Consider the following 21,843-nt stretch of genomic DNA (forward strand, 5'->3'; position numbering starts at 1 on the left):
TTAATTTCTTGAACGATCCTTGTAGAAATATCACCAATTATTAATTAAAGTATCCTCTTTTTCATGCAAAATGCCGTTTTGAAAAATCACTTTTAGTTCTTTTAAAAAGAATTTTTGAAATAATCGAAAATTTTTAGAATTTTGCTATTCTCGCCGATTAAGTTTTAAAAATTCGTATAAAATCCACTTCTTGGAATATGAGTATGTAAATTTCCCAAAATGTTAATAAGAGTGTCCTCTTTCCAATGAATCAACACGTTTTGAAAAGTAACTTTTAGTTTTTGAGAAAAGAATATTTGAAGTTTTGATAAAATTTTCGATGTTGGAATTTTCATCGATAATTTTCAAAATTCGCTATAAAATTAATTTCTTGAAAGATCCTTGTAGAAATATCACCAATTATTAATGAAAGTATCCTCTTTTTAATGCAAAAAGGCGTTCTGAAAAATCACTTTTAGTTCTTGACAAATAAATTTTTGAAATAATCGATAATTTTGTCGAATTTTGCAATTTTCGCCGATTAAGTTTTAAAAATTCGTATAAAATACACTTCTTGGAATATAAGTATGAAAATTTCCCAAAGTGTTAATAAGAGTGTCCTCTTTCCAATGAACCAACACGTTTTGAAAAATAACTTTTAGTTTTTGAGAAAACAATTGCAATTTTCATCGATAATTTTCAAAATTCGCTATAAAATTAATTTCTTCAAAGATCCTTGTGGAAATATCGCCAATTATTAATTTTAGTATCCTCTTTTTAAAGTTGCTTCGTTAGTTAAATCAGCATAAAAAAGTTCATTTTGTATCTTTGATCCAAATAAGTTGACATATCTTATCAGCTTTCTTATTAATTTAATTTTTATTCAAATATCGCTATCTGTTCCATCACTAGTTTTAACACTAGGAACTGTGTATGTAACAAATTGTATCCTCTTCAAATCGTTTACTATAAATATACTGAACCATCAATTTTCTTAAAACACGTCATTCTTAAAGAACTGGAGACGTGAAAAAGGAGAAAGTTTCGTTCTAAATGATCGTTTATGTCTATACTAATGGACTGTCTTTCAAGGAAACGACAATTTAAAATTTAAAATTTTTATTGTTTGAGAATATTAAAAACGGTGTTCTTCTAAAAACTACTAAAACATTCCAAATAACTTATTTATAACGGAAAAATTTAATGTTGCTCTCGATCGGGATATGTTTAGTAAACAATGTACTTCGCAAGGTTTTTTTAAATTTTTAATAGAATTAATAAATCAATAGTCTCATCACGTGTTATATTCTCATAAGAATCGACCTTACTTACGTTCCTAATTATCAAATGACTATTTTCATTTTTTCTTAACTATTTGTTTCCTTGATTTTCATATCACGCGATGTCATAATTTTAAAACTACATCTACATAGGATTGAGATTTTTTTAAATAACTTTAAACCTTATTAAAAGAAATAAATTTTCCCTAAAACCTATTGTTGATTTCGTTGTCAGACATTGCATGATTCACGTGTCCTTTATCATTATTTGAAAGAACCATGCTGATGTTGTCGTTTTTTGTAGATCCGGCTTTTACTGGGGTAATTTCAACTTCATGTCCCTTTTTTATGGTGATATAACCGGCGTAACTCAATCCTCCAATAGAAGCAACAATCGAGAGCCAGGTCAGAATTTTTACCACTGTTTTTGCGGTGTACAACATTTTTATTGGACCAGTTAGGTCACGTTGAAGATCAATACTCTAAACAAAAATTAAATTAATAATAGTCAAACAAGAAAAGTTATTTCACTTACTTCTTCAACCCAAAATAAAGGAACTAGAACTTCCGGAACATCCTTCAGAAATTTCAATTTATCAATTTTCATTAGAGGGAAATTAAATTGGATTCGATTTCTCGCCGAAAGAGGTGACCCAGAATTCTAAAAAAAAATAATTAATGGAAAATTGATTTATTTAAATTTTTTATCTTACAGCTTCAAAGAGGATGTGTAATTGATGTATGTCTTTATCCGGATTCATTCCAGTTACTCCATTTTGATATTCAGGATCAGCGTCCAAAAAGTGTGGTAAAGTTACAACAATCGGCCCAGCGCATTTTCTTAAATCCAAAGCCCCTTTTTTCATACATTCATCTTGAGAAGGGCAATAACATTTGTCGTCGGGATTTGAAGATTGATCACCAAAATCCGCAACGTATTTATTAACAGGGATTCCGTCGTATTTAGTTTTGCTATCGTATTTTGCATCAACAACTCTTAATTTATAACAAAAAATTGAATTAAAAAGCTTAATTTAAGTGATAATGTGTGAAATTACCTGCAAAGTGGGTAAGCAAATGAAGGTATATCTGCTTTAGGAATTGGTAAAGCTGGAAAAATCGTTCCTTCCGTACCTCGAAATTGATTACATTCTTTTGATCCCCAAATAGTTAACTCAGCTTGATCGTTATACTCAAGTAATCTTCCGGTTTCTTTATAATTTTGAATTCCTCTTTTAACTTTGAATTTTTCTGTCGCTGATCCATTTTTCTAGGGAATAATATCAAAAATTAATTTAATAATATTAAAAGCTTTAAGATTTACTTACAGCTCCCATTAATGAAAATTTATAAATTTTATCAGCAACAACTTGTAATTGTTTAGCTTCCGTTTTTAATTCTGTGCAAAGAGCTTTTCCAGGAAAATCAGTAACTGTACAATTTATTATTATCCCATCAAAAAAGATTTGGTTAACCGTAGCTGTTAAAAAAGGCGTTTGAGGTTGTGAAAATATACTATTGAGAGCTTTTGTAACTAAACTTATCATTGCTGGTTTTTCGCGAATAACTGTTAAAGCAATTGCCTAAAATTTTCAAACAAGAAAATAATTAAAAACAGATTGACAATTCAGAGTTATTAAAGAACTTTTTGATTAAAATTTACCATTATTAAAGGATGAGGAATCGTTATTATTTCATTTCCTGTTAACCCCCCAGAAAGATCTTGTCTGTAAATAAAAGTTTCTTTTGCATAAAACGTCATGGTATCATCAATTTCGTTTTCAGCAATTAATACTTTTTCCCTCCATTCCCTGAAAGAATCGAAACCTTTAATTATTTCTCATTTTTAACACAAATGCAAAAATTTTCTTACTCAAAAACATACGGTCCAACTTCTTTTAAAATCGGTTTAGCACCTTTCACGACTTCGTCAGGATTTGTTAAATTAAACGGATAAATCTTGAACATCAACGGAAAAGGTAGCTTTAAATATATATCCCTTACGTCAGTTCCTTCTTTTAAATTAACCATCTAAAAAAAAATAATAAATAAATTCTTTATAATCAATTGGGTTTATTTTTTTTTTTTGAAATCGATTTTCACAAAATCACAAAGTGAAAGCTAAGAATCATAGAAAAAAAATTCATCCCACTAATTCATCCATAATTCCTTTTGGCACGCCTCTTGTGAATCGACGCAATCTGAAAATAATTACAAGACTCGGATGGCGACTTCAATGACAAGTTAGGCGTGTATGACCGCTTATTTGCATAACTAAACCCGGTCGATAACACTAAATTCATGCTTATCCAGAAAAAGGGATTTATATAATCTTTAAAAAAGGAAACTAGACATTTTCTAGATTCGACGTAAATTGATTGGCCATTAAAAAAATCTATGTTGAAGCTTTTAAGAAATTAATGAGATTCTTGGAAACGTTAAATACTTATAGATTCATATGTGTGTGAATATGTAAGGATGGGAACAACTTGCAAATTCGCATAAAGCAGTATATGTATTAAGCTTTTAATTAAAACCATTCAATTGTGGATAGTAATTTATTATTTATTATAAGTGATGAGAATATTTACATCTGCAACTATAAATAGATATGATGTCTTCATACTGATTATTTCTCCTATTTCACATATTGTTCTTTCAAAACTACACTTTGTTATCTATTTTTTCGTCACTACTACACACATCAAAGTTATCTATGAAGAATATTGTAAACAGAAAAAATGTTATTGATTCAAAATCGAATAATAATAATAGAAAATAGTAAAAATAATGAAACTTCAAAAATCTTTTAGAGATGGAAATCTAAATTAAAACTCAGGCAGAAATCTCTACAACTCCTTACAAATTCCTAGATATCGTTAGAAATCCTTGGAAACTCAAATGATTCGAACGAAGCTAGTCTTGAAAATCCGTGCAAATTCCTTGATATCATTAAAAATCCCTTAAAATGTATTAGGTATACTCAGATTTTTTTTTGAAATTTCTTGGAAATCGTTCAAACTACCTGCATGTCTATACAAACTCCTGAAAATTATCTGGAAAGCCTTTAAGTAGTTAATAAATACTGGTAAGCATTAAAAAACTTTATATATTCTTGGAAACTGCATAAATGATTAAGAATTTCTTGGGTGTCGCTGGGACTTGGCATAAATCTCTACAAAATTATCAAAATTCTCCAGATATCGTTTGAAATAAAAGGATTTCCTTGAAAATTCATTGGATATCCTAGAAAGTTTTCTGAACTGCTCAGGAATCACTCGTTAAAATTTGGAATATTTGCATTCGTTACAAATTCCCGTTATAAACCACTGAGTATAATTATAATGCCAGTTATACCATAAAGAAATTTGATGGTTTTGAAAATACCCACGAAAATGCTTTCTATTCCACAGTTTACTTTTAATTACTCTATTAATCCCCTATTTGGACGAAGACATCTATCAAGTCACTCAGATCGTAGTTTGAGGGAAATAACAGAATTCCATTACAAACTATATCCTCCTATCATAGAGCACATCATAGAGCTTATCATTAAATACATTCTAAGATGTCTACATAGCTTTCCGTCAAGACCTCACCCAATCCAACTATGGCTCCAAATTGATAATGAAATAAGAATCTTTTTTTAAATTCGCCAAAAATCGAATTTTTCAGATATCGATGTAAAACTTTCAAGTTTTGTTAAGAAACCCGTATTCTTTTTAATAGTGAAAACCGTTTTTAAAAATATCTAACAGTTATTAAGCAAACAATTTTTTAGACTAACAAAAATTATTGGAGTATTATAAATTTGGTATTTTCCTAAAAAAATCGAGTTTATAAGATATTGTTATAAAATGTTCATGATTTAATAAGAAAATTGCGCACTTTTTAGTGGTGAAACCCGTTTTTAAAAATATACAACAGTTTTTGAGATAATAATGTATTAGGCCGACAAACATTTTTGGAGTATTTTAAGAATAAATTATTTTCCATAATTTTTTAAAAATTCGCTATAACCCGAGCTTCTCAAATATCGTTATGAAATTTTTAACATTTATTAAGAAAAGTGTGTTCTTTTTAATGGTGAAAACCGTTTTTAAAAATATCTAAGAGTTATTGAGTAAACAATTTTTTAGACTAACAAAAATTATTGGAGTATTATAAATTTGGGATTTCCCTAAAAAAATCGAGTTTATGAGATATCGTTATAAAATACTCATGATGTAATAAGAAAAGTGCGTACTTTTTAGTAGTGAAACCCGTTTTTAAAAATATATAACAGTTTTTGAGATAACAATGTTTTAGGCCGACAAACATTTTTGGAGTATTTTAAGTTATTTTTCTAAATTGTTTAAAAATTCGCCATAACCCGAGTTTCTCAGATATCGTTATGAAATTTTCAACATTTATTAAGAAAAGTGTGTTCTTTTTAATGGTGAAAACCGTGTTAAAAAATATCTAATAGTCTTTGAAACAATCATTTTTTGGATTCACAAAAATTGTTGGAGTATTATAAATTTGGGATTTCCCTAAAAAATTCGCTATAAATCGAGATTATAAGATATCATTATAAAATGTTCATGATTTAATAAGAAAAGTGTGTACTTTTTAGTGGTGAAACCCGTTTTTAAAAATATATAACAGTTTTTGAGATAAAAATGTTTTAGGCCGACAAACATTTTTGGAGTATTTTAAGAATAAATTATTTTCCATAATTTTTTAAAAATTCGCCATAACCCGAGTTTCTCAGATATCGTTATGAAATTTTCAACATTTAATAAGAAAAGTGTGTTCTTTTTAATGGTGAAAACCGTTTAAAAAAATATGTAATAGTCGTTGAAACAATCATTTTTTGGATTAACAAAAATTGTTAGAGTATTATAAATTTGGGATTTCCCTAAAAAATTCGCTATAAATCGAGTTTATGAGATATCACTATAAAATGTTCATGATTTAATAAGAAAATTGCGCACTTTTTAGTGGTGAAACCCGTTTTTAAAAATATACAACAGTTTTTGAGATAATAATGTATTAGGCCGACAAACATTTTTGGAGTATTTTAAGTTATTCTCCATAATTTTTTAAAAATTCGCCAAAACCCGAGTTTCTCAGACATCGTTATGAAATTTTCAACATTTATTAATAAAAGTGTGTTCTTTTTAATGGTGAAAACCGTTTTACAAAATATCTAATAGTGTTTGGGGTAACCATATTTTAGATTAACAAAAATTGTTGGAGTATTATAAATTTGGGATTTCCCTAAAAAATTCGCTATAAATCGAGTTTATGAGATATCGTTATAAAATGCTCATGATTAATACTTCCTAATATTAAAAAACTTCCTCTTTAAAGCCTTTGAAATACCTTAAAATGTTTAAAACATTCTAAATGTTCTTAGGAACGTGTGGAAATTCCTTGATATTATTGGAAATCCCTTGAAATTGTTAAGACATTCTTTGAAAATGTGAAATTCGTTGAAAATTCTTGGATATCTCTGGAATTTAAAAAAAAAATTAAATTCTTAAAAATGTCTGTATATTCTTAGAAAATTGTGACAATCATTAAAAAAGCTAGAATAGCGTCGGAAACTCTTTGAATTAGTAAGAAATTCTTGGATGTCCCTGCTATATGAAAAATTCTCTGTAAATCATCAAAATTTTTCAAGAATTGTTAAAAATACTTTTATCTATTAAAATGCAGTAAAATAATTAGCAAAATCCTAGATTTTCTTAGAAATCCTTGGAATTTCCTGAAATCTCTACACATCTTTTGCAGACGTTGGGAATTTATTACAAGATAGTTAGAAAACACAATTTGAATGGGTTTGAATATGCCCGAATAACCATGAGAATCAGTATGTACATAGAAATATTTAAAATGCTTAAAAAACCCTATGGAAGTCCTGATAAAACTGTCAATATTGGAAAAATTCAGAGAAAGATAAGTAGACGAAGAAGCTTGTGTTTCAACTGTAAACAAGAGGAGAAGGAAGAGATCATCCAAAAACCAACTTGATGATTTTGACAAGCATTTTTATTTACATAATGTAACTCGCCAATTTTATATTATCATTCTCCAATTCGAGAATTTAAATCATTTTTAAACACTAAGAGGAGAATCTAGTATTACGTGATCGTCAGCAATTATTATTTTTTAATCTTAACCTTCACCTTTTGTTGATTACACCTTTCTGGTCTTCTCTAATTTAGCTCTGTACTTAAAAAAAATTTTTTATTACTGATTTTTAGAGATACTGAGACGTAAGACGTCTTCGACGCGTCGAGGCTGAAAACTAAACGACGGAAAATATTGTAGCAATAAATTGATCGTTGTTCTAATTTAAAGTTATTACTTTTATTTTTAATGTAAGCTTAAACGATGTATCTCGAGTTTTACATCGCCAAATTTCTTAATACTCAAAAACTTATAATATCATCGCTAGCTCCTCTCAACAGCCCTAATGTCCCGTTTCCTAATCGTTTTCCTCACAATCGTCCCTGTCACAGCTCAGCAACGTTCTACACAATTCTTAATATGCCAATTTAAAGATAAGACTTTTATGTTTCTCAAGACCTATTCTTTCTATCTTTACCTCCAATAAGCTTCAATTCATGATATTTTATATTGAGAAACGATAATTGTAATCAAAGAAACATATTATACATAAATGAACTGACTGAATACAATTGCTATCAAGAGGAGTATCTGCAGTAGATAAGAAAATCATTGCTGGAGTGTAAAATACATAAATAACAAGGAGTGAGTTATAACCAAGGCATAAAGTATTACATAATTATTATTTTATACAAAAAATATTCCAAAAGCATAAATACATATTTTTGAATGAATATGATTAAAAATATATTTAAGTTAAAAAATAAATATTGTGTTCTGCTAAATCATGAGAGATGGCGAAAAATAAAGCATAAATTTAGAGTAACTAAACATAAACTGTAGAATTAGAAATACATAGAAAGAAGATGAAAAAGATTTTGAATCGTATCACTAGTTAGTAAGAAAATCGTAGGAATTACAGAAGTGTGAAAAACTGAAACTATGCATAGCAACATCTTAAGAAATCGGAAAAGCGAGCATGCATCGAAAAACCAAGATACAATTATATATTCGTTTGCACCCTTTTTTAGCCATACTTGCCTTTTAGACAGTACATGTTGAAGATGCTTGCCATATTATCAAGGCTTAGAATTGTTATAGTCAAAATTAATTTGTGGCTTCCACTTATCATCTTTTAAAATTTCCCCTTTATTCTGTATTGTCACGATTTTCTTGTTTCTGACAGCAAGACAAAAATATGGTCAACGATACGATTGAAAGCAAAGATGTTTTGCCATCTCATCTTTAAAGGAAGACGTTTTGCCATAGTTGAAGAGTTTGATAAAAGAAGAAGTTCTGGTTCTTAGCGTGGGCAATATCAATGGCTAAGGATGGATTTGAATGTGGTTATAAATACACAAAAATTGAGAAAATATAGTGAACCATTCCATAAGTTTCCAATTTTTTTGATTATGCAGTTTGAGAACTCCTAGCAATATCAACGATCCAATCTTCATCTCCTCATCTTTTATTGTACTATCTTTTTAACAGATCTTCTCTCAGCGATAATTCTGAACGATTGCAGAAAAGTGTTACCATTAATTCAGAAGTAATAATAAATCTCTACACTAAATCATGGACACACACAAACTCAAAAAGCATTTTTACAACTATTACCAGTTAATAAAGAATTAATTTTAAAGTGTGTGCATCAATAATTATGAGGTGAAGTCTGATTTTTATTATGAATTTATTTGACATAAATTTATTAAAGAAGTACTTACAGCTTTAATTTTTGCTTTAATCAAATTAGGAAACGCAACAAACCCAAAAATCGTCATACAAGTTAACATAATCCCACATCCCACACCAATTTTCAGCGGACGATGCATCTTGATGTTTTCTTTCCGTGCTTGGTACCGTTGATAGAGTTTCAAAATAAACGAAAGTTTCGGACAACATACACAAAAAATTAAATTTCGAATTTTACTCTCCTTCACCATAAACCGTTTCGCGATGCCCGGAAAATTCTTCGAGCTTTCCGCCCACCGTCAAAGCTCCGGCTGTATCGCCTCGCGATCGACGACTGCTCGCGGAAATTTCATATCCACCTTGATATTGTCTCTTCTCTCTGCATCAATCGAAATGATATGGATTTTAAGTAATCGTCGTTTCCAGTGTGTGGATGCGATGATGATGCGTCCGTCGTCCGATGGTTCTCGTTGGTTGATTCGATTGGTGGGAGAAATGTACACGTTTTCCGTATAAAAAAAATCGATTTTAAAATATAGAAAAATGTGGAAGAAACAATAATTTATGAAAAGTTTTCCAAGTAAAACAACTTGTGTTGATTTAAATTTTTATGCCATCTGCGTATTCACAGGCGGTTGAAAAAAATACTTTTATAAAAAGAAAGCAACAAAGACAATTTCTCTACTAAAGCATTAAAACGATTAAAAAATCTCATAATTTTCTTTTTCACTTTCCATTCAATGGAAAAAAATTTCTTTTTAAAACCCGTTCATTAAACGTAATCTCAAGAAAATGTAATTTCAAGAAAATTTTAACCCTCAATAATTGAGTAATGTTCTTTCTGGGTTTTCCATTCCAGTTAATGATGGTAAGTTCAGGGATGATGTGGTCATCCATTCCACATTATGTATACAAAATAGGCGGAAAAGGTAAAACTTGTATGTGTGACTACACTGGGGCTTTCGTTTATTAATATTTAAAAAGCAACCGGTTTCATGTAATTAAGGTTCAAATATGCTCACGACGGACGCAGTTCTCATGTACAATATTCAAAGCTCGACCTATTTGAATTATTTAGTTTTTACTAACCTTCGTTGCAAATAACGTTGTCTCTATCCATATTCTAATTGATTCCAATATCATGTTATTAATTATAACAAATCAATTATTTACGATAAAGATGTAGCATCGATATTTCTTCTCTTAATTAAAACGTCCTTCGAAATTTCCACATGCTACAAATTACCAGTTATTAATGAATTTTAATGAAAGATTGAGTTATAATTAAATGGTTATTAAAAAAATTAAGGGTTATCATTTTTTAGTTGATTCATAAGATTTTCGTTGATTACAATATAATTTTTGGGTTTCCTGTTTTCATTGCAAGCTACTTAATTAATAAAAATTTAGGAAAATTTGCGACCTTCAAAAATGATGGAACTTTTTTTAGTTAGAATCAATTAACACAGAATAGAATTTTAATAACTTATAATCATAGATGTATTAAATTCTCGACGTGCATCAATAGCAACGAGGTGATTACCATAATTACACCATTTAAGTCAACTCAAAACATAATAATTCTTTATTAACAAAACTTTTTAGCGCCTTTTTAACATTTTCTAATAATGAAGATGAAAAAAATCTTTAAAAGTGCATAACAACGTAACAGCTCGTAACAAAGTTAATAATCTCTAAAACAATCTCTTCCGAATTGAATTGTTTCTGCACCAAGGAACACAACTGAGGAGTGGAGATCTTTGAGGTGGGAGAGATGGCCTCTTCTCTTCTTCTGTTGGTGAACAAAAAACAACGAAGAAAAGACTTTCAAGCGTGAAACTCGAACTAAGTAAAGAAATACTCCTGTGGGGCCACTTTCCAATGGTGATCGTTAACTCCTACCTGTATGGCACGTCGAATTCACACGCCGTTGAACGTTTTTGTATGACTCACTAACAGTTCGCAGAGTCTTCAATATCGACGACCTCCATCGCTGGTGCTTTGTTACCGTCGCTCTGTGATTTTCTTTCTAATTTGTGGAATTGTGGTGAAGTTTCTTGGAATAAAAACGATTTTTCGAAGAATTTTAACTAAAAGAGGTAAGTAAAAAAAGAAATCGATAAAAAATTAAAATGTTGAAGATTTATTGTATTCATTAACATTCAAAATTTGTTCAAATTAGTTAAGTAATTAGTTTTGATAAAAATTTGTAACAGCTAAAAAGTAGTAAAATTAAACTAATTAAGCGTTGATTGTGCAACGCAAACTTTGAAAGTTGCTAAAGTTGCCTATTTTCCCGGACTAATCACAATGTACGTAATCGTTTCAAGGTTAAAACGTGCGGCTTTGTTTTTTATTACGGACATCCACACGTAACAATAAAGCAAAAACAAAACCTTTTCCGTAAAAATTGTCCTATTATGTTGTGGCAAAATTCCGAAATCAAAACATACAATAAAACGAACTCAAATAGTGCTTCGAAAAGCAATTCCGGAGTTCTTATTAAAAAGTTTCCTGACGAAACACATTTTGTTACACAATCGTTGCAATATTCACTTTCATTTATTGTTCGTTTTCTAATCGTGTAATTTTAGAACGGTTCGTTGCAGAATATAAATCATGAGGATGGTTTAATTAAATGTTAAATTGGATTATTATTTTTTATTTGTTTTGGAAAAGAAAAATAAACGGTAAAAAGTGGTACTTTTTGCTTTCTAGAAAAAGTTTTAGCATAAAGAGAAAATATTATTGGTTTCATTTGATAGTTTTTAAAAATAAGATTAAACCCTAAACTTCCAAGATGAACGGTTAAACAGGAAATCTTAGATACTTTCCAATTCTGTTAAATGATAAATTAACTTCAATTCAGATCAATCGTCTTAATCACTAATCTCAAGCATCAGCTGTGCTGCTATGACAATCAGCAGTAATACTAATTAATGGCCGTCCCACAACAATATCAACGTAACTAAGTATACAAATAAGTATCAACAATATTGGTGATTTTTATTGACTTTTTATCATTAATGATATACTGCTTGTAAAGATTGTGAGTACTTTGCGTTTCTGGTAAAGCTTTGTTCACTCAATTAAGTTGTAACATTGCACGCAAAAAGCTTTAAAACATAAAAGACTCCCTCAATTGTCGGATACGCATTCAACAAATTACGGACAAGGTCATTTTGATTTCAAATTTAAAATACTTCTCCTGGTTTTAAAACAAGATGGTTTGATAAGATTTAATATTCTGTATAATATCTGAAAGATGAGATTAAGTTGCAAGTTAGATTAGCCAATTTTTCTTTTGAGCCAATCAGATTAAAATAATGTACTATTCCCATTTCAATCTTTTCAATACTTTGTTTAACATTTGTTTGGCATCAAGATATTCTGACATTTAAGTATTTTCCTTTGTAACAAGACTCGATGCTATGATCTGTTGTTTCTGCTTTCCAAGCTTCTTTTTTGCATTGATACTCTTTGATCACCAGATATTCTGGAAGACACACGCGCCCAGCTTCAATTTCATAATGAAGGTTTATCCTTCTTGAGAATAAGCTAAATCCGCAATTAACATACTTCAAAATATACATCAAATTAATATGTGTACAGGATGTAATAATAATAATAATAATAATTAATATACATCAAAAATATTTCTTCATCTACAAAAAATCTTTCGTAAACTAGGTTTTTGAGATTTTATTCAGATCAAATATTCAAATACAACATTATAAAACACATTTTATTGGAACAATGGGGTTAATGTATGTCTTATATATAGTGTGTCCCCGGATAGGTGAAACGACTCTTATAAAAGGTAAAATTTTTTCGATATTAATTGTCATCTTTTGAGGTTTAGCCCTGCTTGATTAACGACTAATTTTGAACATATTATCAATTATTAAAAAATAAGTGAGCCTTGACAGTGAAAGAAAAACTCTTTTTGTGGCAGGTAAAGTACCTTTTCTGTTTACAGTACGTGAAAGTGTTACTAAGATGTTTTGTTCAGAATGAAAAACTATGGGCATATGCAAATTTTCGGATTGATCGGCCTACTTTGAAAAAGTCCATATCAAACAATTTTATTTCTAACAAAGACTGCCATGGAAAAACAAAATTGCTTTCCTGTCACTGTTAATCTCTCAAACTGTAATTTAGTAAACTTAAAGTGTTTTTTAAACAGAATGTTAACATTACAGGAAAAAGTTTACGTGATTCAGTATTATGGAACCGGGAAAAAACCGATTATTGCTTTATTTTGTGAAAAATTTCCAAATACTGCAATTAAAAGAAGTACTTGTTGGCGTTTAATCAAAAGATTTCTTACAGCAGGAAGTATTCACTCTAAGAAAAAAAAATTATGATGAAACTGATTAACTATGATCAACTGTTTTCCTTTGTGGGCGAACACACACTTAATTTCTTGTGAACATTTTCAGAACGGTTTGTTTATTTCTCCCTAATAATCTGAATCTCAAAACAAAAAGTCGTAATAAGGTACTATTGACGAAAATAATAAACAATAGGTTTTATCAAAGTAGGCTGATGAAAATTTGCATTTGGCCATAACTTTTCATTCTGAATAAAATTTCTTAGTAACATTTTACCATACTGTAAACAGAAAAGGTACTTTACCTGACACACAAGAAGTTTTAGCTTCAGTATCAACACTCACTTGTTTTTTAAAATTTGAAAATATGTTCAAAATTAGTCTTTAATCAAGCAGGCCTGAACCCCAAAAGGTGACAGTTAATATCGAAAAAAATTTACATTTTATAAGAGTCGTTTCACCTATCCGGGGACACACTGTATATTATTGATTCAAGAAATAGCAAAAATGAATAATCGGCAAGTCTATGTGTGTTCAAACACAAGGTCACAAGTTGAAGCAGTGCTCTGCTCGCGTGCTAATATTATTCTATTTAAAGAACTATACGTATGTTTAAACAAGTTCACATAGCGTTCTTTACAAATTCTTTCTTAATTTTTCTATATTAGTATAAATATTGTTTAGGTGTAATATTATTCATTTCTATACTGATGATGCTCAATAATAGCTGCGATTCGCATCTGAATATTTGCTGAATCTAAATTATCACTGGTATCAAACATGTGATGATCTGTTTATGATATTTGATTATAACTTCAGAATGTGGTATAGAGAGAGTGCAGAATGTTGTAACTTATTCAGAAACACTAAGTATTTTTTGTCAATTCAGGGTGAAGAAGGCTTTATTGAGTCCCAGCCGTCTTCAATATTCACATTGTTCCTATCTCGATGGACCACTATTACCTCTCTTGTCATCCTTTGGAAGTAATTTCCAGCCCTGATTATCACCTTGGTCTTAATGAAATCTATGGTGTGCCCCTTTTGGTGGTAATGCTCTGCGAATGCAGACTGCCGGATCTTAATCAGTCAGACTTCCCACAACTGCATGATAGCCGATAGAGTCCCGCACCCTTTAATGAGGTTAGTTTGTTTTTAGTTATCAGAAGAGCATTAAGAATTTTGCTAACTGTACCGTATCGTACCACGATATCCTTCATCTTCAAACACTTTGCAATCAATTTGTTATGAAATTTGTATGTTGTTAAATCTAACGGAAAGTGTTGAATCTTGCTGATGATGTTAAGTTGTTGAAAATTAGCGAATATTTTGTGTCGTGCCACTTAAGATTTGTGATAATGTTTATTTGACTTGATTAAGATTTCCGAATGTCCTAGGCAAGTAATGTAGAATCTTTTACTCATAATAAAATCTTACCATGGCTTGTGTTATAAATAGCTCGAAGCTCGAATTGTTGTATTTTTCGCTATGATGCAACCCATGCAACCTAAAGTGTTGATTTTTTCATAATTTTCTTTCTATTAATGTATTCTATACCTACCAACAGTGTTAACACAAAACCAGTCATAACTAAAAAAATCGGATAAAAATAGTTACTATTATATGCTTCAGGAAGTGGGTTGGGTTGGGTTCAGGAGCTTCAAGTCACTTTTTGATTTTCCCAGAAACTCAGTTAATCTCTTTCGGTCAGGATAGAGCAGAGTTTTCTTTGCAAAGATACCTACTACTTCGCTATCTATCTAAGCTCGATGGGAGATGGAGTTGATCAGCTTTGATGCTGTATTGATGGTGTCCCTTATTTCCAGTATGTCCTTTCCACCACTTTATCATGACGTTGTTATAAACATTAGCCTCCTCAAGTGATTGCCGACAGGATTGCAGTGTAGATCACATTACCTGCTATATTTATAGCAGTTATTTCCTAGACCTGAGCTACAGTTGCTCTAGGGTATCGTCTCAATGCCAGAGTGTGGCCTGTTTAACGAACTAGGTTTGATGTAATCTGTGCGAATTTCAAGGAGGAGTTGTTTATGAGCAGCCTCACTCCAGAGTTAGTTCCGGACTATTCCCGTTCGGATTATGAAGTTTTAAATTTAGTTATAACAATTCGTTATGATTTTATCATTAATCAATTTTTTTATTCAAATTCTAGTTAAATTTACTATTACACATCGAATTTACGTCAATGTTGGGTTTATTTTAGTAGGTAATCGACAGTTTCAACGTATCTTTGAAAAGATTTAATATTCTGTACAAAATCTGAAAGATTTCGGTTAAGTTGCAACTTAGATTAGCCAATTTCTTTTATGAGCCAATCAGATTAAAATAATGTACTATTCCTATTTCAATCTTTTCAATACTTTGTTTAACATTTGTTTGGCATCAAGATATTCTGACATTTAAGTATTTTCCTTTGTAACAAGACTTGATGCTATGATCTGTTGTTTGTGCTTTTCAAGCTTCTTTTTTGCATTGATACTCTTTGATCACCAGATATTCTGGAAGACACACGCGCCTAACTTCAATTTCATAATGAAGGTTTATCCTTCTTGAGAATAAGCTAAATCCGCAATTAACATAACGTCAAAATATACATAAAATTAATATATGTACATAAATAGTCAATATACATCAAAAATATTTCTTCAGCTACAAAAAATCTTTCGTAAACTAGGTTTTTGAGATTTTATTCAGATCAAATATTCAAATACAACATTATAAAACACGTTTTATTGGAACAATGGAGTTAATGTATGTCTTATATGTATTTTTGATTCAAAAAATAGCAAAAATGAATAGTCGGCAAGTCTATACGTGCTAATATTATTCTATTTAAAGAATATACGTATGTTTAAACAAGTTCACACAGCGTTCTTTACAAATTCTTCCTTAATTTTTCTATATTAGTATAAATATTGTTTAGGTGTAATATTATTCATTTCTATACTGATGATGCTCAATAATAGCTGCGATTCGTATCTGAATATTTGCTGAATTTAATTAAGATTTCGGAATGTCCTAGGCAAGGAATGTAGAATCTTTTACTCATAATAAAATCTTGCCCTGGCTTGTGTTATAAATAGCTCGAAGCTCGAATTGTTGTATTTTTCGCTATGATACAACCCATGCAACCTAAAGTGTTGATTTTTTCATAATTTTCTTTCTATTAATGTATTCTATACCTACCAACAGTGTTAACACGAAACCAGTCATAACTAAAAAAATCGGGTAAAAATAGTTATTATTATATGCTTCAGGAAGTGGGTTGGGTTGGGTTGGGTTCAGGAGCTTCAAGTCACCTTTTGATTTTCCCAGAAACCTAGTTAATCGCTTTCGGTCAGGATAGAGCAGAGTTTTCTTTGCAAAGATACCTACTACTTCGCTATCTATCTAAGCTCGATGGGAGATGGAGTTGATCAGCTTTGATGCTGTATTGATGGTGTCCCTTATTTCCAGTATGTCCTTTCCACCACTTTATCATGACGTTGTTATAAACATTAGCCTCCTCAAGTGATTGCCGACAGGATTGCATTACAACGTTTCTGCCAACTTTTTGGAGTCGATGATCACATTACCTGCTATATTTATTGCAGTTATTTCGGCCTGAGCTACAGTTGCTCTAGGGTATCGTCTCACTGCCAGAGTGTGGCCTGTTTAACGAACTAGGTTTGATGTAATCTGTGCGAATTTCAAGGAGGAGTTGTTTACGAGCAGCCTCACTCCAGAGTTAGTTCCGGACTATTCCCATTCGGATTATGAAGTTTTAAATTTAGATATAACAATTCGTTATGATTTCATCATTAATCAATTTTTTTATTCAAATTCTAGTTAAATTTACTATTACACATCGAATTTACGTCAATGTTGGGTTTATTTTAGTAGGTAATCGACAGTTTCAACGTATCTCCTACGTCAAATATAACACACCTACGTAAACGAAGTGAATCAAATATTATGTGAAAGTCGCTCGATTTAAATCACGACGATTGTAATCTAGATTCTATCTAATTCGTGTATTTAACGTAATAAAGATCTTTGTCTTATTATACCTCAAAAAAAGAGGAAAACATGCGTTTATTGGAAATAGCGTGATTCACGCAAACAGTTTTTCTTTATTTATCAAATAATTTTTATTGAGCAATAAAAACATGTTTTCAACAAGATTTGAAGGAATATTTTTTTAATGAAGTGTATTTATACAAATTGTATCTTATTTCGATCACATCAATCGTTTGTAACAAGATTCCGGTGAAATTTTATACTTTCTAATTTGGAAATGACTTTTGGAATGAAATTTAATTAACTTTTGATTTCTCTTTTCTTTCAGTTATTCAAAAATGATTGAAATAAAGAAATTTATCTGCGGTTTAAGCTTAAAACACGGAACGATTATAATCGGAGTTGTTCAAAGTATAGCTTCGTTTATGTTTTTGGCTTTAAGTGCTGCTTATGCTGAAAATCCTCATGAACTCGTCGATATGTCCGATCCATCTCTTATTCCAGCACAAAAAGGTGATATAAAATGTTTATTTGATTTTTTGTTTTAATTTATTTTAATTTTTAAGTCGTTTTGCGTGCAATTTTAATATGTATTGCGACTGGGAGCGCTCTTCATTGTGCTTTTTCGATTTTACTCATTTTTGGAGCTGAAACGGTAAGAAACTTTATGTTAAGGTTTATTTATTACATTTTTAATTTTTTTGTTTAAGAATCGACCATATTTGTTGCTTCCTTGGTTAATCATCAACCCAATAACCGTACTTGCCTATGTAATTTGTGCTTTTGTAGCTGTTATTTATTACACAGGACCCAGTCAAATTATCTTCTTCATTACCCAAGTGGTGATCACATTGTTGTTGGCATGTGAGTTTAATTTTTTTTATTATAGATAATTTGGTTTCAAGAATTTATGGAAAGTTCTCATTCAAAGCAATTTTGCGATAACTGATAAGAAATTCTGTGATTATTAATCAGTATTGTATGCCTAAAACGTAGTTTCCTACAGATTTGGAAAAAAAACATCAATCAGTTATTATCAAATTTATTTACTGTATCGATCTAAAAATATTGTAATAATACATTGTTGAATTTTCGAGCTAAAATTTATTTAGATATTAAAAATTATTGTTAATTGAAACCAATTTTTAATTTGTAACAAAATAATTAGTCAATTAAAATTTATAAGTTGTTTTGTTGGCCATGTTTATTTACATTCGATTTACGTCACAAATTATTTTACCAACATAATCATTAATTTTTTAGATTATCATTTTAAGATTACGATTGTTTTTATTAACACATTTTTTTTCTTATAGTTACTCTGGGATACAAAATACTCGTCGTGCAGAACTTTTACAAGTTCCTGAAAAGTTTAAACTTTTAAAACTATTAAGGTTTTCTTTCAAACTTTTAACCAGTTTATGATTTTATTTTATTATCTTATTACACACTCATTTAGATGTTTTTTTAGCTATTATGTACTTAAGAATTTTAATTATAATGGTAGTATTTAATTTAAATAAAATAATTATAAAATCGCATTAAATTTTTTATTTAAGATAATATAATACAAATCAGATCTCTTAAAGATAATAATTACAAAAAAATCCCTCTCATAATACAAAATCTAAAACCACTTTCTAAAACAATAAATAAATAACACCAAAAATTAAAAAATCACAATAAGTTTTTGAGATAATCCACAAAACTTCACAAAAACTCGTTTATTTTTCGCTGTTTTAAGCTTCTTCATTAATGGGCGGTAAATTTTCGGGAATTTCTTTTTGGTTATCTTCTTGCGGTTTTGTTCTACTCGTGTAATAAACATTCACGAGGACGACACATTCCAACATCCATACTGCAGAAAAAAAAATAACAAATCAAAAAAAGATTTACGATTATTTCGGTATGTCGAAAGATTAGATTTTCAAGTGGATGTTTAAACTTTGATTTACTTACTTCCGATAACAATAGGAATTGCGCAAAGAATCAATGCGATGTACAACTCCATTTTTAAAGCGAAATAAATCGAAAAACCCAAAAGGATTAAAGTGTTTATGATGGTTTCGAAGATTTTTATTAAAATATATGCTCGAACGTACTCGTAATTTTTCTACAAAAAAAAATATTTAAAAAATACTTAAAAGAAAAAAAATTATTTACCTTCACAATAGCAAAGTGGAGAAGAATAGCTAACAGTAAAGGAAACACATTTAAAACGGCTCCTATTATCAACACACGATCAGCAACTAAAACATAATAATCATTTTAATTTACCAAAACAAAATCAAAGAACTAACTTACTAATTGGGTTATCATCTTCATCGTTTAAATTATCTGTGTAAAACGAAGCAACAATATACAGTATTATAAAAACTGTGTAAAGTACCTACAAGAAATAAAAAATATATTTATTAATAAATAAATTAAAATTAAAACTATCTTTACCATTTGGGATATGGCAATCCGAAATATAGTGGCAGCCTTGCTGTCACCACAACATAAAACCCTGAACATTTTGCTTATTCAAAACTTGAAACGACAATCACCTGAGAAATCGACATTTCTAACGTTAAAAGGACAAGCATTCTCTAATCTCATTGACGCAAATGTTAATTAGCGCATTGATCTCGAGCGATCGATAAAATGTCTTATCTTATAGATATAAGAGCCATTGTGCATGAGATTCTTCCAATTTGTACAAAACCCTATTCTCGTATTTAGGTAGTTATTATTTTCTATGTTTTTTTCTATAATGTAAAATTTATGTACTACTCTTAAGTTGTTTTTATGGAATGTACTTATTGATAATTATAAAACAATCGCCAAATTTTTTTTTTATTTTTGATTCTTTGTGATAAGTTAGTCTTTTTTACAGAGTATATTAAAAAAATGAAATATTTCATAAACATTATTTATTTTATGCCTGATAGTAACTGAAATAATATTGTATGCGCAATTACTTATTTGTTGTCATTGTACCCTCAGTGACGATATGTTGTTGTATAAAATATGTGTATCCAGATAGAGGTAATACTAAAAATGGTTAAAATAAATTAAGAGACTCTCAAACCGAAATTAACCATAACAACAAGATTTCAAAAAAGGTCGATCTATGACCGATGCAGTATTCATAATCAAAAAGATAAAAGAAAAGTCCATCGAGTTTGACAAACCTGCATTTATCTGCTTCGTAGATCTTACCAAAGTTTTCGATAAAGTCCATTTCACGGACATCATAAACATCTTAAAAGAAAAGAATGCGCCAGCCAACATAATAAAGATAATATATGAGTTGAATCCGAATAACACAACTAAAGTTAGAGCAGGGATTCAGGTAACGGATGCTATTGACACCCCTGGAGGAATTAGACAGGAGGTCAGTCATAGAGGAAGTAACATCCTTAAATGTGAGGTATGTGATGAGCACCAAGAAAGTTCGATTGGTGTGCTACGCGGATGATGCAGCAATAGTCGCAGGAACAGAAGACGACCTACAACGACAACTCTACCACTTCTTTGAAGTAAGCCGCAAGCTTAATATGGCTATATCCGTTGATAAAATCAAGTTCATGACTACTGCAAAAGATCCAATCAGATGTAAACTCGCAATCGATGATAAATCAATAGAATAAGTCATGCAATTTAACTATTTACGCGTATACATATCTAATGGTCATGATCCTTTGAAAGATTTGAGGAACCAAATTAATAAAGCACCCGTAATATCAGGGTGCTTAAGAGACACAATCTGGTCGAACCCGTATATGCGAATAGACAGCAAAATTCGGATATACAAGACGTGTATAAGATCGATAATGACATATGGAATAGAAGTGAGGGTAGAAAGAAACAAAACCACCAAAGATCAATTGCAGGGAAAACTAGAATGGACAGAGTGAGAAATTCGGATATTATTTAACATTCTAGACATAGTGAGGCAGCGGAAAAAAACAATGGTATAATCACATGAGGCGTATGAGCAATGATAGACTTCCGAAAAGAAGAATAAACAACTTAAATAAGGTATTGTAATAATAACAACCCAACCCAATTAATGGTATACAATGAGTTTGTAGAGTTCTATACAGTTGACAATGACTTAAAGAGCCATAAGGCAATGAAAATGAAAAGTATTCTTCCGCATACATTGTCTGATATAGTAAGAAGATTATGATCATAATTCTTTCTTGTCTAACAACGTGTTGTTCTCACTGCATATATTTTAACTAATCAATTAATTACTTTCTCCACAGAATCTTTTCCGACTTCTTAAACCACACCATATCCCCTTCTCTATATTCTTTCAAGACATCTATGTCTACGATCGCGTTCTTAACATCATGATGCTGAAGTAATTTCAAATCAATATTGAATTCTCGCACTTTTTTTCATCATATTCGTTACTACACCAACTCTCTTTTC

General features: G+C 30.1%; 3 protein-coding genes across 4 annotated transcripts; 1 reads left to right on the forward strand and 2 right to left on the reverse strand.

Annotated features, from left to right (window-relative positions):
- Nucleotides 1-1,371: 1,371 nt before the first annotated feature.
- Nucleotides 1,372-10,262, reverse strand: LOC111418116 (sensory neuron membrane protein 1-like). Of its 2 annotated transcripts, none has more exons than XM_071200277.1 (8): nucleotides 10,158-10,262; nucleotides 3,133-3,290; nucleotides 2,923-3,070; nucleotides 2,588-2,842; nucleotides 2,318-2,529; nucleotides 1,973-2,255; nucleotides 1,795-1,920; nucleotides 1,372-1,741 (listed from the first exon to the last, which is right to left on the reverse strand). In XM_071200277.1, exons 1-8 carry the CDS (start codon nucleotides 10,209-10,211, stop codon nucleotides 1,466-1,468), a joined length of 1,512 nt encoding a protein of 503 aa, XP_071056378.1. In that variant the 5' UTR covers nucleotides 10,212-10,262; the 3' UTR covers nucleotides 1,372-1,465. The 2 variants fall into 2 exon arrangements, with proteins under 2 accessions (XP_071056378.1, XP_022906339.2); XM_023050571.2 differs by lacking the exon at nucleotides 10,158-10,262 and adding an exon at nucleotides 9,101-9,412.
- Nucleotides 10,263-10,830: 568 nt separating this feature from the next.
- On the forward strand, nucleotides 10,831-18,964 carry LOC111418106 (uncharacterized). Its single transcript, XM_023050559.2, has 5 exons — nucleotides 10,831-11,167; nucleotides 17,747-17,931; nucleotides 17,985-18,073; nucleotides 18,129-18,282; nucleotides 18,735-18,964. The coding sequence occupies exons 2-5, from the start codon at nucleotides 17,757-17,759 to the stop codon at nucleotides 18,800-18,802; spliced, it is 486 nt and encodes a 161-aa protein (XP_022906327.1). The 5' UTR covers nucleotides 10,831-11,167; nucleotides 17,747-17,756; the 3' UTR covers nucleotides 18,803-18,964.
- Nucleotides 18,965-19,065: 101 nt separating this feature from the next.
- Nucleotides 19,066-20,010, reverse strand: LOC111418115 (uncharacterized). Its single transcript, XM_023050569.2, has 5 exons — nucleotides 19,867-20,010; nucleotides 19,723-19,807; nucleotides 19,582-19,667; nucleotides 19,378-19,531; nucleotides 19,066-19,276 (listed from the first exon to the last, which is right to left on the reverse strand). The coding sequence occupies exons 1-5, from the start codon at nucleotides 19,933-19,935 to the stop codon at nucleotides 19,158-19,160; spliced, it is 513 nt and encodes a 170-aa protein (XP_022906337.1). The 5' UTR covers nucleotides 19,936-20,010; the 3' UTR covers nucleotides 19,066-19,157.
- Nucleotides 20,011-21,843: the final 1,833 nt, after the last annotated feature.

The sequence above is a fragment of the Onthophagus taurus genome, chromosome 11, assembly GCF_036711975.1.
Source record: "Onthophagus taurus isolate NC chromosome 11, IU_Otau_3.0, whole genome shotgun sequence".
NCBI lineage: Eukaryota > Metazoa > Arthropoda > Insecta > Coleoptera > Scarabaeidae > Onthophagus > Onthophagus taurus.